Source organism: Colobus angolensis, unplaced genomic scaffold (genome assembly GCF_000951035.1).
Source record: "Colobus angolensis palliatus isolate OR3802 unplaced genomic scaffold, Cang.pa_1.0 Scaffold376, whole genome shotgun sequence".
NCBI lineage: Eukaryota > Metazoa > Chordata > Mammalia > Primates > Cercopithecidae > Colobus > Colobus angolensis.
The window spans coordinates 1,111,927-1,127,420 of NW_012117110.1; the positions used below are offsets into that span (position 1 = coordinate 1,111,927).

Genomic DNA, 15,494 nt, shown 5'->3' on the forward strand with positions numbered 1-15,494 from the left:
ATTAGAATTTTCCTTGTCAGACTTTATCTTCCATTGCAATTATTTTTTAAGCTGAATTTCTTTTAGAATTTTGAACTTCATTTAAACACCTACTTGAATTGATTTTACTTAATTTACGATTGCCTGCGGAGCTTCCACCTAATGTGTTGTGCAACCCTAAATTATTTAAGCTACCTAATGTTGCCTAGGCATTTAATAGTGTGGATATGTGGCTTTTAAATGCCATTATTTTATTGCTTGTTAGAAAGACCAGAAGTAATGGGGCTCCACCTGGGTGGACTTAAAATTTAAAGCAGAGAAAGGGTAAAGACACACTTAGCTTACTAATGTTTGTCTATTTTAAATTAAGGGATCATTTCCTTTGCTTTCCTTGAAGATTACAACTTCATGATCATTTAATAGCCTTTTGGCTGGGCACAATGGCTCATACCTGTAATCCCAACACTTTGAGTGGCTGAGACAAGTGGCTCTCTTGAGCCCAGGAGTTTGAGACCAGCCTGGGCAATATAGTGAGACCTCATCTCCACAAATAATAAACAAAATTAGCCGAAAGTGATTGCTCACACCTGTAGTCCAGATACTTTGGCGGCAGAGGTGGAAGGATTGCATGAGTCCAGGAGGTCCAGGCGAGTAGTCAGCCATGATCATGCCACTGCCCTCCAGCCTGGGAAACAGTGAGACCCTGTCTCAAAAGGAAAAAAGAAGAATAGCTTTTTATTTTTAATATCAATGAAATAACCTAGCATAATGGTTCTTAAACTGTTACATGTTTTAGAATTACATGGAAGGTTTATAAAGACAAGCTTACATTGTTTGACAAGCTTGCCACTTTTAGTAGTTATACTATATTTTTTAGGAGAACAAAAAGTTTTTCACTTTTACTATCATTCTTGATCTTAACTGGAAACACTCCACATTTGTATCATTAAATCCCTGTTTTCCCTTCTTGTAAAAAGTAAAAATCACCACATTTTAAGGTGATGACATTTTAGGCTTGGTTGGTAGTTTCAGTTAAGTAAAATAGAAACATTGTTGAACCCCATCCCCAGAATTTCTGTTTCAGAAGGTCTAGGGTGGGGTCTAGGAATCAAATTTCCAGGTGAGGCTGATCCTGCTATCTGGGAACCACATTTAGAGAACCACTCACCTAGCGTAACTTCATTGTTCACTTTGGCTTCCCAATTGCTTCCTTTTTAAAAAACAAATACGGTGGCCTGGCGCGGTGGCTCAAGCCTGTAATCCCAGCACTTTGGGGGGCCGAGACAGGCGGATCACGAGGTCAGGAGATCGAGACCATCCTGCCTAACCCGGTGAAACTCCGTCTCTACTAAAAAATACAAAAAGCTAGCCGGGCGAGGTGGCAGGTGCCTGTAGTCCCAGCTACTCGGGAGGCTGAGGCAGGAGAATGGCATAAACCTGGGAGGCGGAGCTTGCAGTGAGCTGAGATCCGGCCACTGCACTCCAGCCTGGGAGACGGAGCGAGACTCCGTCTCAAAAAAAAAAAAGCAAATACGGTGATTTTTTTTTTCTTTTTTTTGAGACAGTGTCTTGCTCTGTCACCCAGGCTGGAGTGCAGTGGTGCAATCTCAGCTCACTGCAACTTCTGCCCGCTGGGCTCAAGCTACCCTCCCACCTCAGCCTCCCCAGTAACTGGGACCACAGTCGTGCACCAGCCACCACACACAGCTTTTTTTTTTTTTTTTTTTTTTTTCATTTTTAGTAGAGACCAGATTTTTATCTTGTTGCCCAGGCTGGTCTCAAACTCCTGAGCTCAAACGGTCTGCCTGCCTCAACCTCCCAGAGTGCTGGGATTACAGGTGTGAGCCACTGTGCCCAGCCAGTTTTTCTTTATGTCTATTACTTAGAATTGAATAGTCTTCCTTTGCGTGGAAAATTAGTGGCTCACAAACTTTTTTTTACTACATTCCAGTTGGGTAGAAGGAAAGGCCCCACACCTGTCTCCTCTACCTCACCTAATTTCAGTTTTCTAAGGAAAACGCTCGGTAATCATAATGAAAAGTCATACTATAGCAGATTTGAGGGAGATTATATGTCTTCTCTCTTTAGCAGTAAGGCTATGAATTATTCATATTTGAGTCATAACAGATACTGGAGAATTATAGGTCAAAAATATTTTGTGTACAAATTATTTACTATATACAATAGGACTAATGAGAGCCTCACAACAAACTAAACTGGCGTTGATAAACCACTAGTAATTTTAGTTAAAAAAAAAGACAAAGGTAGCGAAAATCAAACACACAACCAATTTAAGACCACACTGATGAAACAGAGTCCTTCTCCAAAATTACAGGAGTTTCAGTAATCTGAAAAACTTGTCAAGGTTACGGAATAGAGCTTGGCGGCCAGATTTCTTCACAGAATACTGAATGTTGTGACTCATTAATAAAACTTCAGTAATGCCCTAATTCTGTTCTGTATATCTCAAATACATGCCAAATTGTAATACTTATAAACTAATTTATAAGGTTACTCATAAAGATCCTTTATGAGCATTATAAATTTTAGGGAGTTGTTCATTATTATAAGAACTGCTGGGGGCTGGGCATGGTGGCTCACGCCTGTAATCCCAGCACTTTGGGAGGCCGAGGCGTCCAGATCACGAGGTCAGGAGATGGAGACCATCCTGGCTAACACGGTGAAACCCCGTCTCTACTGAAAATACAAAAAACTTAGCCAGGCATGGTGGCGGATGCCTGTAGTCCCAGCTACTCAGGAGGCTGAGGCAGGAGAATGTCGTGAACCTGGGAAGCGGAGCTTGCAGTAAGCCGAGATAGCGCCACTGCACTCCAGCCTGGGCAACAGAGTGAGACTCCTTCTCAAAAAAAAGAACTGCCTATGGAGGACTATTTGAAAACTACTATATAAAGCAGTTGCTACATTTTAACAATTATAAGGAGAAAGCGTTTCACTTTTACTGTTGTCATTCTTGATCTTCACTTGAAATACTCCACATTTGTATTATTAAATCCCTGTTTCCCTTCATGTAAAAAGTAAAAATCACATTTTAAACTGACATTTTGGGCTTGGCTGGTAGTTTCAGTTAAGTAAGATAGAAACAGTTTAATTATATATTCTGCCACACAGCTAGATGATGTTTTCTCTTTTTTTGGTTTTTGTTTTTTTGAAATAGTCTCACTCTGTCACCCAGGCTTGAGTGCAGTGATGCAATCTCCACTCACTGCAACCTCCACCTCCCAGGTTCAAGTGGTTCTCCTGCCTCAGCCTCCCAAGAAGCTGGGATTACAGGCTGCCCACTACCACACCCAGCTAATTTTGTATTTTTAGTAGAGACGGGGTTTCACCAGTGTTGGCTAGGATGGTCTGAAACTCCTGACCTCAGATGATCTGCTCACCTCGGCCTCCCAGAGTGCTGAGATGAAAGGTGTGAGCCACCGTGCCTGACTCCAGTTAATTTTTGTAGTTTTAGTAGAGGCAGGGTTTTGCCATGTTGGCCAGGCTGATTTTGAATTCCTGACCTTAGGTGATCCACCCACCTCGGCCTCCCAAAGTGCTGGGTTTACAGGCATGAGCCACCATGTTTTCTCTTTGAAAATTGCATTTAAAAAAATTGATTATCTGAAGAAGCTTCAGTTTGCTCATTCGTTTCTGGAAGACCAAAAGTAACTTGGCAAAATCAGTTTTGCCTTACCTCTTACTTACAATGTGCCTGAAGATTCTTAAAATGTCTCAAAGAGGAAGTGTAGAAAAACACTATATTTTACTTTCTTAAGGTGCATAATTGGGGCCAGCTTTCTATAATTTTAATGCTATGCTGCCAAGCAACTCTTGAGGCAAACTAATTGTATTTTCATCTTCCGCTAGAGTTCATCTTGTTTTCGAATGCAAAATGACGAGGAGAAAGGACTGGTTCACCATTATAGCCTTGAGTTCTTAAATAACTCTCCATAATTGAAAAGAATAGTTTATATCATACAGTTTTGTCAAGATGATTCTAGGTATCCCACTAGCCAGACAACTTCAAGAGGTGTTCAGCATGAATATCTGTATATTCTCTTGGATAGTTCACCTCACTTCTTTCAGTTTCCACTACTATAAAATGATGGGGAGGATAAAATGACCTTTAGGGTACCTTCCAGTTCTATAGCCTTCTTAAGGTGGTGTCCTTCCAGCTGTATTTATTCATTGACAGTATTCTGGGTACATTAATCTTCATTTTCTGTTTTTAATATCACATTGCCGGAAATAACTAAGAGGTCATCTAGCCCACTTCTGCTTCCTTTCCAGCTAGTTAAACTGAGGCACAATGAGGTGAAATGATTTGTCCAGTGTCACCTAGCTGAGCCTCGGCATACTGCATGTTGTGTCAGTATATCCTCTATCAACCACTAAGACTAGATGCAAGTCAGCTATTTCTGCATCTCTTACTTGTACATTTGGATTTCTGTGTTTGACTGTAACATTTAACTTGTCTGAACATTTAGAAATCCTCTAAACAGTCCCGGAAATCTCCAGGAGATGAAGATGACAAAGACTGCAAAGAAGAGGAAAACAAAAGCAGCTCTGAGGGTGGAGATGCGGGCAATGACACAAGAAACACAACTTCAGACTTGCAGAAAACGAGTGAAGGGGTAAGGTTTCTCTTACCTTCTATTAGAAGACATTTTGCTTCAGATTCAGCACCCATATGTCAACATTAGTAAACATTGTGTTAATAAATGGCGAAGTATTCTCAGCCTATTATATGCATCCACTCAGCTCTTTAGTATAATCAATTTAATTCTTAGAGTCTGAGAACAAAAGAGCCAAGTGAGAATTACACTTGCCTGTCAATTTGGAACTCTATGAACAGGTCTATTATTCTTTATACTAATTTTAGCAACTTTAGAGTCTTTTTAAAGTACAATGTGAAATACTGAAATTATGAAATGCCACCTCAAAATTCAACAGTTGTATTTCTTTTCTCACAAAATCAATGACATGTTCAAAATAGAGTATTAACGTACTGCTGCTTCTTTCCCAGAAGCAATGTGTAATTCAGTGTACCCATGAGGACTTTAAAAATGCAAACAATGTTTGAATATTGATATTTAAAATACCCCTAGGGACAAATTTGTCTACGTTGACTCTTCATAACTTTTGTTAACCTTTGTTAACTTCAAAGCACAGGTAAGTCCACCTTTGGAAAAAACTGTTAGTGAAGGCAAATTTTGCCCCCATTGCATTTTATCCTCTGTGAAGACTGGTTAGACAATGTTAAATCATTTAAAAATAATGACCTAAGAAATTTATCTGGTTTCAGCTGAGTTCTTGCCTATTCATATCAGTCCTGTTTACCTCTCAACTCTTTTCTTCCTTCATCCCAGTTATCTATAATTACTCCCAAAGTATTATGATTCTGATTGTCCTCTTATTCCTCTCACCCAGGTCAGCCCTACTCTGTCCTCTGCTTATCTTCATCCTCTTGACTTTTCTCTAATAAGTAGTCCTCTATCACTGCTTTTGCCAGCAGCCTTCCCAGGGACATATACCTGCTAACAGTCACTGAGAACTTGAACACCTGGCTCACTTGATTTTCTCTTTATTCCACCTGCTACCTGTATGTCAGGTAGCTTCAATATGCAAATAGCAACAATTCCAACAATTTCTCTTCCCTTTACTACCAAACTTATTTCTAGATGCACTTCTCATGACAAAGGAAGAGTTGTCCTACCCCCTTAATACAAGGAGTGTGGTCAGTGAACCAGTAGCATCAACATTATGTGGGAGCTTGTTAGAAATGCAGAATCTCAGACCTGCCCCAGACTCCAGATTCTGAATCAGAATCTGCATTTTAACTCAACCCCAAGTAATTCATATGCACATGAAAGTCTGAGAAGCACTAATTTACATCTGTCTATTGTCATGGTTCAGAATATTATCTCCTCCTGTTTTCTCCAAAGCACACTCAGTCATTTGTCCCCTTCTTCTGTACTACATCTTCTTTTCCACTGGCTCCTTCCCCTCTGCCTATAAACAGCCTAAGGTCTCCCTTAATCTTGACAATACCTCCCTTCAATCTTATATTCTACCCTTTTCACGTTTCCCTTCATCTCTAAACTTTGTAAAAAGAATGATCTTTTCTCCCAGTCTCCATTTCCTTTTCTCCTCCTCATGACTTAACCCATTGCACTCTTATTTCTTCTTTGACCACTTCATTGAAATTGCTCTTGTAAAGGTTCCTAGTGATCCTCTTCTTGCACAATCCAATGTCTCATTTAGTCTTCATTTTCACCTCTGCAAAATTTAATTCCATTAGACATTTCTCCTGACTTTTCTTCCAGGTTACCAATCTCTTCTGCTTCCTCTCCCTGTTCCTTCTTAGTCTCTTTCTAGAGCTCCTTTCTTCAGTCTGACTTGGCACACTTCTACTCCACAACTTCTTGTGTTCATCTTATCCATTCACATGATTTCAACTTTACTGATGACATTTTCATTCTATATATCCTATGCATTGTAGATTCATTGTTCTAACCACTAATAAAACCATTTCTTTTTGAAAGCACCTTAGAACATAATAGCTGCTACTAGCTAGCACCAGTAAACTGCGTGGCACATATTGTGCGTGCTCTGCATGCATTATCTCATTTAATCCTCACACAAACTTCAGGAGGTAGGTGCAGGTATTGCTTTTGCTTTTTAGTTGGGGAAACTGAGGCTGAAAGAATTGGCCTAGAATCACACAGCTAGTAAGAGCTTAAGTGGGAAGCAAGAGCCTATTTTTAATGATATATTTGTTATATACTAAATAATATATATAAATATAAGGTTATAAAGCTATAAAGTGACGCTGAACCTAAAAACTAGAACATCACAATTAACTTGTATCTATTTACGTATTCTTTCCAGTCCTTCTTCCTACCCAGAGATGAGCACTAATATTGTATTATTTCCTTTTCTTTTTAAAATGTTAGCCCATATGTAACATATAGGTGTATACTTAACAGTGTATTGTTTAATTTTGGTTATTTTTAGCTTTTTAAAAACTTACGACATTCACTCAGCACTGTTTTCCTAAGATTCCTTCATGTGGTTATGTGTAGCAGTAGTCTATTTATTTTAACTACTGTATTCAGTTTTGTGGGTATACCACAACTTATTTATCCAGTCTCTTGGGTTGTTTCCAGCTTTTTGCAATTTTTTTTCTTTTTTCGAAATGGAGTCTTGCTCTGTTGCCCAGGCTGGAGTGCAGTGGCGCTATCTCGGCTTACTACAAACTCTGCCTCCCAGGTTCATGCCATTCTCCTGCCTCAGCCTCCCGAGTAGCTGGGACTACAGGTGCCCACCACCATGCCCGGCTAATTTTTTTTTTTTTTTTTTTTTTGAGACGGAGTCTCGCTCTGTCGCCCAGGCTGGAGTGCAGTGGCGCGATCTCGGCTCACTACAAGCTCCACCTCCCGGGTTCACGCCATTCTCCTGCCTCAGCCTCCCGAGTAGCTGGGACTACAGGCGCCCGCCATCTCGCCCGGCTAGTTTTTTGTATTTTTAGTAGAGACGGGGTTTCACCGTTTTAGCCAGGATGGTCTCCATCTCCTGACCTCGTGATCTGCCCGCCTCAGCCTCCCAAAGTGCTGGGATTACAGGCGTGAGCCACTGTGCCCGGCCCCCAGCAGTTCTTATAATAATGAACAACTCCCTAAAATTTATAATGCTCATAAAGGATCTTTATGAGTAACCTTATAAATTAGTTGTAAGTATTACAATTTGGCTTTTTGCAATTATTATGAACTGTGTGATTCTGAGCATTCTCATGCCTGTCTCCTAGTATACATGTACATGAGTTTATTTAGCATATGTAACTAGAATTGAAAATACTGACTTGTGAGCTGATGGATTTTAACTTTACAAGATAATGCCAAATTATTTTCCTTAGTAGTTGGACATTCTCACCAGAGGAATAGAAGAGTTCCCTGTGATTAACTTGGCATAGTCAGGCTTTTTAATTCTTGCCAATATAGTGAATATAAAATGGTCATTATAGTGTTAAGTTATAATTCCCTGATTAATGATAAGGTTGAGCTGCCTTTCATGTTTATTGACCACCTATGTTTTCTCTTCTGTACAGTGCTTGTTTTGGGTTTTGCCCATTTTCCTGTTGGATTTCATTTCTTACTGATTTGTAGGACTTCTCTACATATTCTGGCTTCTAACTAACATGGATCGTCACATTTCTTGCAGATATCCTCTCCAAGTTTATGGCTTGTCTATTCAATTTCTTTATGATTTTTTAGTGAACAGACTTTTTAAATTTTATTGTATTGTAGTCAACTTTATCAAACTTTCCTTTTTATGGCTAGCATTTTTCTGTCTTGTTTAAGCATAATGACTTGAACCAGCACCGTTTATTGCATAGTCCTTCCTTTTCTCTCTGATCTGCCGTGCATCTGTCATAAATTCATAGGTCTCTCTCTAGGTTCTCTATTCTGTTCCGTTGGTCAATACCACACTCTCTTAATTATAGTAGCCTTATAATGAGTCCTGATATCATGTAGGGCTAATTGCCTACTTTTAGTTTTCAAATATTTAATAGTCATGATCTGGGTTAGAAGTTCAAGGAAGGTCTTTTTTTCTTGATGGGAGAATTTACATACGCTAGTAAGAATGATCCAAGTCAGAAATGATCACAGAATGATAATGTAAGAAAGAATTGCTGAAGCAGTGTCCTTTAGAAAGCAAGAAGGTAGGTCCAGGCACGGTGGCTCACACCTGTAATCCCAGCGCTTTAGGAGACCGAGGCGGGTGGATCATGAGTTCAAGAGATCGAGACCATCCTGGCCAACATGGTGAAAATACACCATACTAAAAATACAAAAATTGGCTGGGTGTGGTGGTGCGCTCCTGTAGTCCCAACTACTCGGGAGGCTGAGGCACTAGAGTCGCTTGAACCCGGGAAGTAGAGGTTGCAGTGAGCCGAGGTTATGTCACTGCACTCCAGCCTGGCGACAGAGCAAGACTCTGTCTCAAAAAAAAAGAAAGAAAGAAGGTATAAGATCTGGTGCACATCTGGAGGGGTTACCTTGGTTCATCCATTAAATTGGAAGGAAAGGCAGAGTATTTGGGCACAGATACAGGTAAGTAGATACTTGGGGTGAGAGCTTGTAGAAATTCTTACCTGATTGCTTCTATTTTCTTACGGAACAAGGTTAGCATTTGAGGCTGAGAATAGGAAAAAATGTTGGAAGATTCAAGAGGAGGAAAAGGTACAAAATAGTCGTTTAGAAGAATAAGAGAATGAATGAACTTGGGAAATGAAGTTGAATTGCCAGGCAATACTAAAGGCTTGCTTGAGGCCATTGGTCTTGAATTTGAAGAGAGAGCAGTCACAATGGCTGTGTTTTTCTCTAGGCATATTCAATTATGCAGTCACAGAGAGGACAGATAATTGAATTTAACTAGAATTAAGGTTTTCCCAGAGAGTAGGGTAAAGAGGATTAGAAGCCAGGTAATCAAGGATGTATACAAGGATTATAACAATGGACCATGGAATCCAACATGTGTTAAGAGGAAAGATGTAAATGAGGAAGGGATAGAGTCAACAAATTTTAAGTATGACCTGGAAATATAAATGGTGATAGAAGAGTGAGGTATTTGAATAGTATCGTGGAAAGGTTGCAGTAGTTGCCGATGACAGTGCAGGTGCTACTAGTATTTCCAGTGGGACACTTAATTCTCCGTTGTACGAGCGCTGTCTACATCACAAGACATTTAGTATCTGTGACCCCCGTGCATTAAATGCCAGTAGAACCCCAGATTTCTTAATAATAACCTAAAATGCCTACATAATTTTACTTTCAAAACAGTGGCTTATGACAGTATTTCCAGTTACTCCCAGTGGTTGTGAATCACTTGTCTTCAGAAAGAACCATGGACTCTGGGAGGCAGAGGTGGGCAGACCACCTGAGGTCAGGAGTTTGAGACCAGCCTGGCCAATATGGTGAAACCCTTTCTCTACTAAAAATGCAAAAATTAGCTGGGCATGGTGGTACACACCTGTAGTCCCAGGTACTTGGGAGGCTGAGACATGAGAATCGCTTGAATCTAGGAGGCAGAGGTTGCAGTGAGCCAAGATCGAGCCACTGCACTCCAACCTGGGCCACAGAGTGAGACTCCATCTCAAAAAAAAAAAAGAAGAAGAAAGGGAGAGAGAGGGGAAAAAAAGAGAAAGAACAAACCATGGGAGCGAGTGACTGAGGTAGGGTCTTAGAAGACAGGATCTTTGGCAGAGAGGACACCAAGGAACTGAGATACCAGAATGTTAGAAAGATAATCTATGTGGATATTGCAATCACAGGAATTCTGATGAATGACAGAGGGCCAGAAGTGAAATCTTTAAAGAGTAAGGAGAATAATCCAGGGAGACTATAGATGATTGCAGTAAGGAGGGGAGTAGCTTACACTGAGATTCAAAACTGGGAGGCTTTTATTTTCAGGAAATGTGGGACACAACGGAGAGAATGAATAGCTTATAAATAGTAAGGAGGAGCAAGAAGGACACCTTCTCCACCTCCAGGGCAAGTAGTAGTACAAGAGCTGTGGGAGAGAACAAAGCTACCATTTGAGAGGGTTAAAGGGAAAGAGGCAGCACTGCCCTTAGAAGAAAACAGGTGTTAGTTAAAACAAGTTGTTGAGTGGAATATCTTGGAAATCCAAATTGGGAATATAGGAGTTTTGCTAATGGCTAACTGTGGTTTTCAGGGGGCCCAGTAGAAGAGATTAAAGAATGGGGTGGGGAGGTTCTGTTAAGAAATAAGGCCATAAAAGGATCTATGCAAAGCTGACTGGGGATATATGTCCAGGAAGAGATGGGTGCTCTGGAGCCCATCTTGTAGTATCCAAAGTAAGCGAGGATAAAGGGCATAATAATAAAAAGCCTGATGGTCTCAAAGCAGGTGATGGGTTTGATGTTACGCGTATTGTTAAGGGAAAGAAAGAAGAGATTTTTACGAGGTTCCCTTTTTGCTCCCAGAGGCTCTCTGAGTACTTCTTCCCTCCTGCCACTAGCAGCAGGAGGCAGAAAGGAGCAGGCACCCTTATCTAGAATACTTGGAGTTCCTTTGATTCATATGGATAGAAGGTGGAAGTTACTCATCTGTGGCCAGGAGGACACCATGCACTGATTGGCTTACACCTGCTGTATTAGTTATCTATTGCCATGTAGCTGAAACCTAGTGACTTAAAGCAGCATTTATTATCTCATCTTTTCAGAACTCATCGAGAGTCCATGCAGGTGCAACTTGCAAAATCCTCTGTCTCTGGGTCTCTTGCAAAAGAAAGTGAGATACCAAAATGCAGTCCAGGTGTCAGCAGGGACTCAAATCATCTTAAGGCTCAACTGGGGATGGATCCTCTTCTAAGATCACTCAAATTGTTCCCGGCAGGATTCAGCTCCTCACAGTTGTTGGACTGGAGGCCCCAGTTCCTCATGAGTTGTTTCCAAGGGGCCTCCTTTGATGCCTTGCCCCACGGATCTCACCATGAGGCAGCTCATAACATGGCAGCTGGCTTCATCAGAGTAAGCAGTAAAGTGTCAGCAAGAGAGAGTGCTGGCAAACAGAAGTCAGTCTTTTGTAACCTAATCTCAGAAGTGTTATTCCATTACTTTTGCTTCATTCTGTTTATTACAAGCAAGTCACTAGGTCCAGCCCACACTCAAGGGGCAACGATTACACAGAATGTGATGTAGAGATACTGGAGGCAGGAATCATTGGAGACTATATCAGAAGGCTACCCATCCCTAAACCAACTACTGATACAAGAGGATTAGAACTGGCTCACACCATTCAGGTTCTCCACACCCCTGGAGCTGGATTCAGGTCCCCAAATCATAAGACTACCACACAGCTATGGCATCCACCTGTAGTCCCAACTAGGGCTGAGGCGGGAGAATTGCTTGAGCCCAGGAGGGCTGCAGTGAAAGATACTAGTGGTGGGCAGCCTTGTCTGGTGCTGACGATTGCCTGGCAGTCAGTGGAGGGGAAAATCTGAGAATCGTGCAATATCGGTAAATTGGGACTTACAATTTCTAATTATTCCAATATATTTACTAGCGATTATTTGGAAAACAGAGCCTCAAATGACAATAAAGTCTTAAATCATTTTTTAAAAAAAGCTTCACACAATTGGAGGGAGGGACAGAGGATAGAATAAACATTGGGATGATAGCTACAATGTTTACCCTATTTACCATGTGGCCATGCCTTTATTCTTCTGACCCTGAACCAGTTCTTTCTACAATATAGTGTCTGCCCCCTTATATCTCCTCAGTGCCCCACAAGATTAAGTCTGAGTTCCTTATTCCATCATAGAATGCCTTTCACAACTGACCCCAGTTTATCTTTGCAGTCTTACCTCTCACCGTTGACTCTCATTTATTCTTGGTCTCAGGACCTCTTTAATACCATTAAAAGTTTGTTTGTTTGTTTGAGATGGAGTCTCGCTCTGTTGCCCAGGCTGGAGTGCAGTGGCTGGATCTCAGCTCATTGCAAGCTCCACCTCCCGGGTTTACGCCATTCTCCTGCCTCAGCCTCCCGAGTAACTGAGACTACAGGCGCCCGCCACCTCACCCAGCTAGTTTTTTGTATTTTTTAGTAGAGATGGGGTTTCACCATGTTAGCCAGGATGGTCTCGATCTCCTGACCTCGTGATCCACCCGTCTCGGCCTCCCAAAGTGCTGGGATTACAGGGTTGAGCCACCCCGCCCAGCCAACTTTTTAGTAATAGCCATTGAGTTATGTGAGATGGTGTGTCACTGCAGTTTTGACTTGCGTTTCTCTAATGATCAGCGATACTGAGCTTTTCTTCATATGCCTGTCTAGCACTTTGAATAGCTTTCCCCCATTTAGAAAATATAGATTCTCTGAATTACTTGGGTCTTCCAAATATTAACCCATTTCAGTATGAAATATTTTTAATCACATTTTTAATATCACTACCTATCTCATCAGAAAAGTCTTTAAGTATTGGGGCCAAGTTTGGTGGCTCACACCTGTAACCCCAGTACTTTGGTAAACTGAGGCAGGAGGATAGCTTGAGGCCAGGAGTTCAAGGCTGCAGTGAGCTGTGATCACACTGCTACACTCCAGCATGGGCACCAGAGCAAGACCCTGTCTCTAACAAAAAAAAGTCTTTAAATATTGGAAAACTTTCAGTCATGGAGGATTTGAAATTCTAGTTTTCACTAAACACTCAGATTTTATCATTGGCAAAAAATAGTTGTTTTTCTGGAAGTAATAAGTTACTTGTTATAACATGCCAAATTGCTGAGTCTGCATAGCCATATTGAATATCATCATTCCTTCATATCAAAATGTTACTCCTTGAAAAGATCCTTATGGCTTCTATTGCTTCATAGCTTCTGCTTATAGTGTTCTGGGTATCCATCAGCTTTGCTGCCACCCTACAGCCTCTCAGTGTGCCTCACATTTAGATACCTCCAGAGAGAATCTGATTGGATTCTCCAGCCATTATCTAATGTAGGGATGCATGGCAACCAGTGCATAAGGAACCACTTGTGGCTACTTACTCAGAGCAGAGTTCAGATCTAGGAGACAGTCAGAGTACCATGTCCAGAATGTACACCGTGATGAATTAGCAAGATGTAGTTTTCAATACATGGATGCAAAGTGATTATGGTATGAGAATTTTTTAATCTCAGATTTTGTAATTTGCTTTTACAAAGCACCCATTTGACAGCACCTTGTTTAAAGACCAAAAAAAAACTGTAGTCACATTCTTGGTGCTCCCTTCACTTTGTTTGGGTATTAATACTACTCTGAGACTGCCATGGGACCACCTGTTCCAAAAATATTCTTTGATGTGGATTGAGTAGTTTTTACTGTGAATGTTCTACCAAGATAAACGTAGAATTTATTGCCTTTCACAGTAATAATAAGATAACATTGTTAAAGAAGGTTTCGGCCAGGCATGGCAGCTCATGCCTGTAATCCCAGCACTTTGAGAGGTCGAGCAAGGCGGATCACGAGGTCAGGAGTCCGAGACCAGCCTGACCAACATGGTGAAACCCCATCTCTACTAAAAATACAAAATTAGCCGGGCGTGGTGGCACACACCTGTAATCCCAGCTACTCGGGAGGCTGAGGCAGGAGAATCACTTGAAACGGGGAGGGCTCACTTGCAGTGAGCCGACATCGTGCCATTGTACTCCAGCCTAGGTGACAGAGCAAGACTCTGTCTCAAAAAAAAAAAAAAAGAGACTTCTTTGGTTGACTAACAATTTTTCATTGTTCTAATGGGTGTCTTCCTCCTTCACAAGGGAGGAAGATCCTCCAAAGTTTCTGTGAGTATAATATTATAACTGGTGTTTTTGTTAAGAAATAATTAGGAGTCACCAGGCACTCCATTGTTTAAGTTCACAAATTTTAAACATTTTTTTTTAAGATTTACTTCCTCATTTTGATAGGGACAGAAGGCTAAAAAGTGTATTTCTGCCATCTTAGGGGGATGGAAGGTTTGGCAACTCTCTCTCCTTTGAAGGTCCTGGAATCATTTATTATAATATATACCATTTAGTATACATGTTGGCTGTCTGAATGAGAACATACCCATGAGCATGCACATGTGCTTACAAACATGTTCATTCATTTAGTAAAATTAAGAATGGAAGCAGGCTGTTTTTAGAAAAAAATATTTGAGGGCTGAGTTCCCTCTTTCATTCATCCCATGAGGGTATTACTAGGGGGTTTAATATATTTGGGTTAATGATGAGGGGAAAAAAATAGCATCCTTTTGGGGAAATAGAACCAGACACAATTTAAAGTGGGACCCAAATCGAAACATAATTCTTTTATGAAATGAATGTTATATTTTCTGTTTGTCACACGGATGCCATCTAAATTTTAAAAGAAATCTAGGCTTCCTCTTATCCTTTTTTTTTTTTTAAAGCAAGAAGTCAGAGACTTTGTACATCTTGATTAACTCTTATGTTTGAGCCATGTGTCACAAGTAATTAAATTATAAATATTCTAAAGAGTAATTCGTGCACACTCTAACACTCTAAGGGCTTTTTAAATTTTACACAGCTTATCTTTCTTTCTGAAGAAAGTCCTCACAAAGATAAATTATATCAGTTTCTCCATTGATGATGTATTCCAGCAATAAACATAGTCCTAGAATTGTAGAATGTGCACTGCTGCACTCTGTCCTGACAGACAGTAGACAAGGTTTATAATTTTTTTCTATGGGGCACTAAAAATACCCTAGTATTTCCTTTAACTTTTTGCACTGACAGGTCTAAAGCAAAGCCACAGAAGCTGCTTTTGCTCAGTAAGTATTGTTAATGCTGCAGTGCATATTAAAATTTCAGAAAACCCAATTATATACTGTCTAGGTGTGGATAGCTCTCATTGTTAGTATCCTAAATCATCTAAAGGCTTGTTTTCTTTCTTTTTTTTTTTTTTTACAGACCTAACTACCATAATGAATGCTGCATATTAAGAAAAACCACAAGAAGGTTA

At 40.5% G+C, this 15,494-nt stretch overlaps 1 protein-coding gene across 1 annotated transcript in view; it reads left to right on the top strand.

Annotated features, from left to right (window-relative positions):
- LOC105520273 (hepatoma-derived growth factor-related protein 3) overlaps positions 1–15,494 on the top strand; it is a 49,078-nt gene that overhangs the window by 9,716 nt on the left and 23,868 nt on the right. Inside the window, exon 5 of the mRNA XM_011953893.1 lies at positions 4,467–4,613. Coding sequence (XP_011809283.1) covers positions 4,467–4,613 — 147 coding nt within the window. The remainder of the gene's footprint in view (positions 1–4,466; positions 4,614–15,494) is intronic.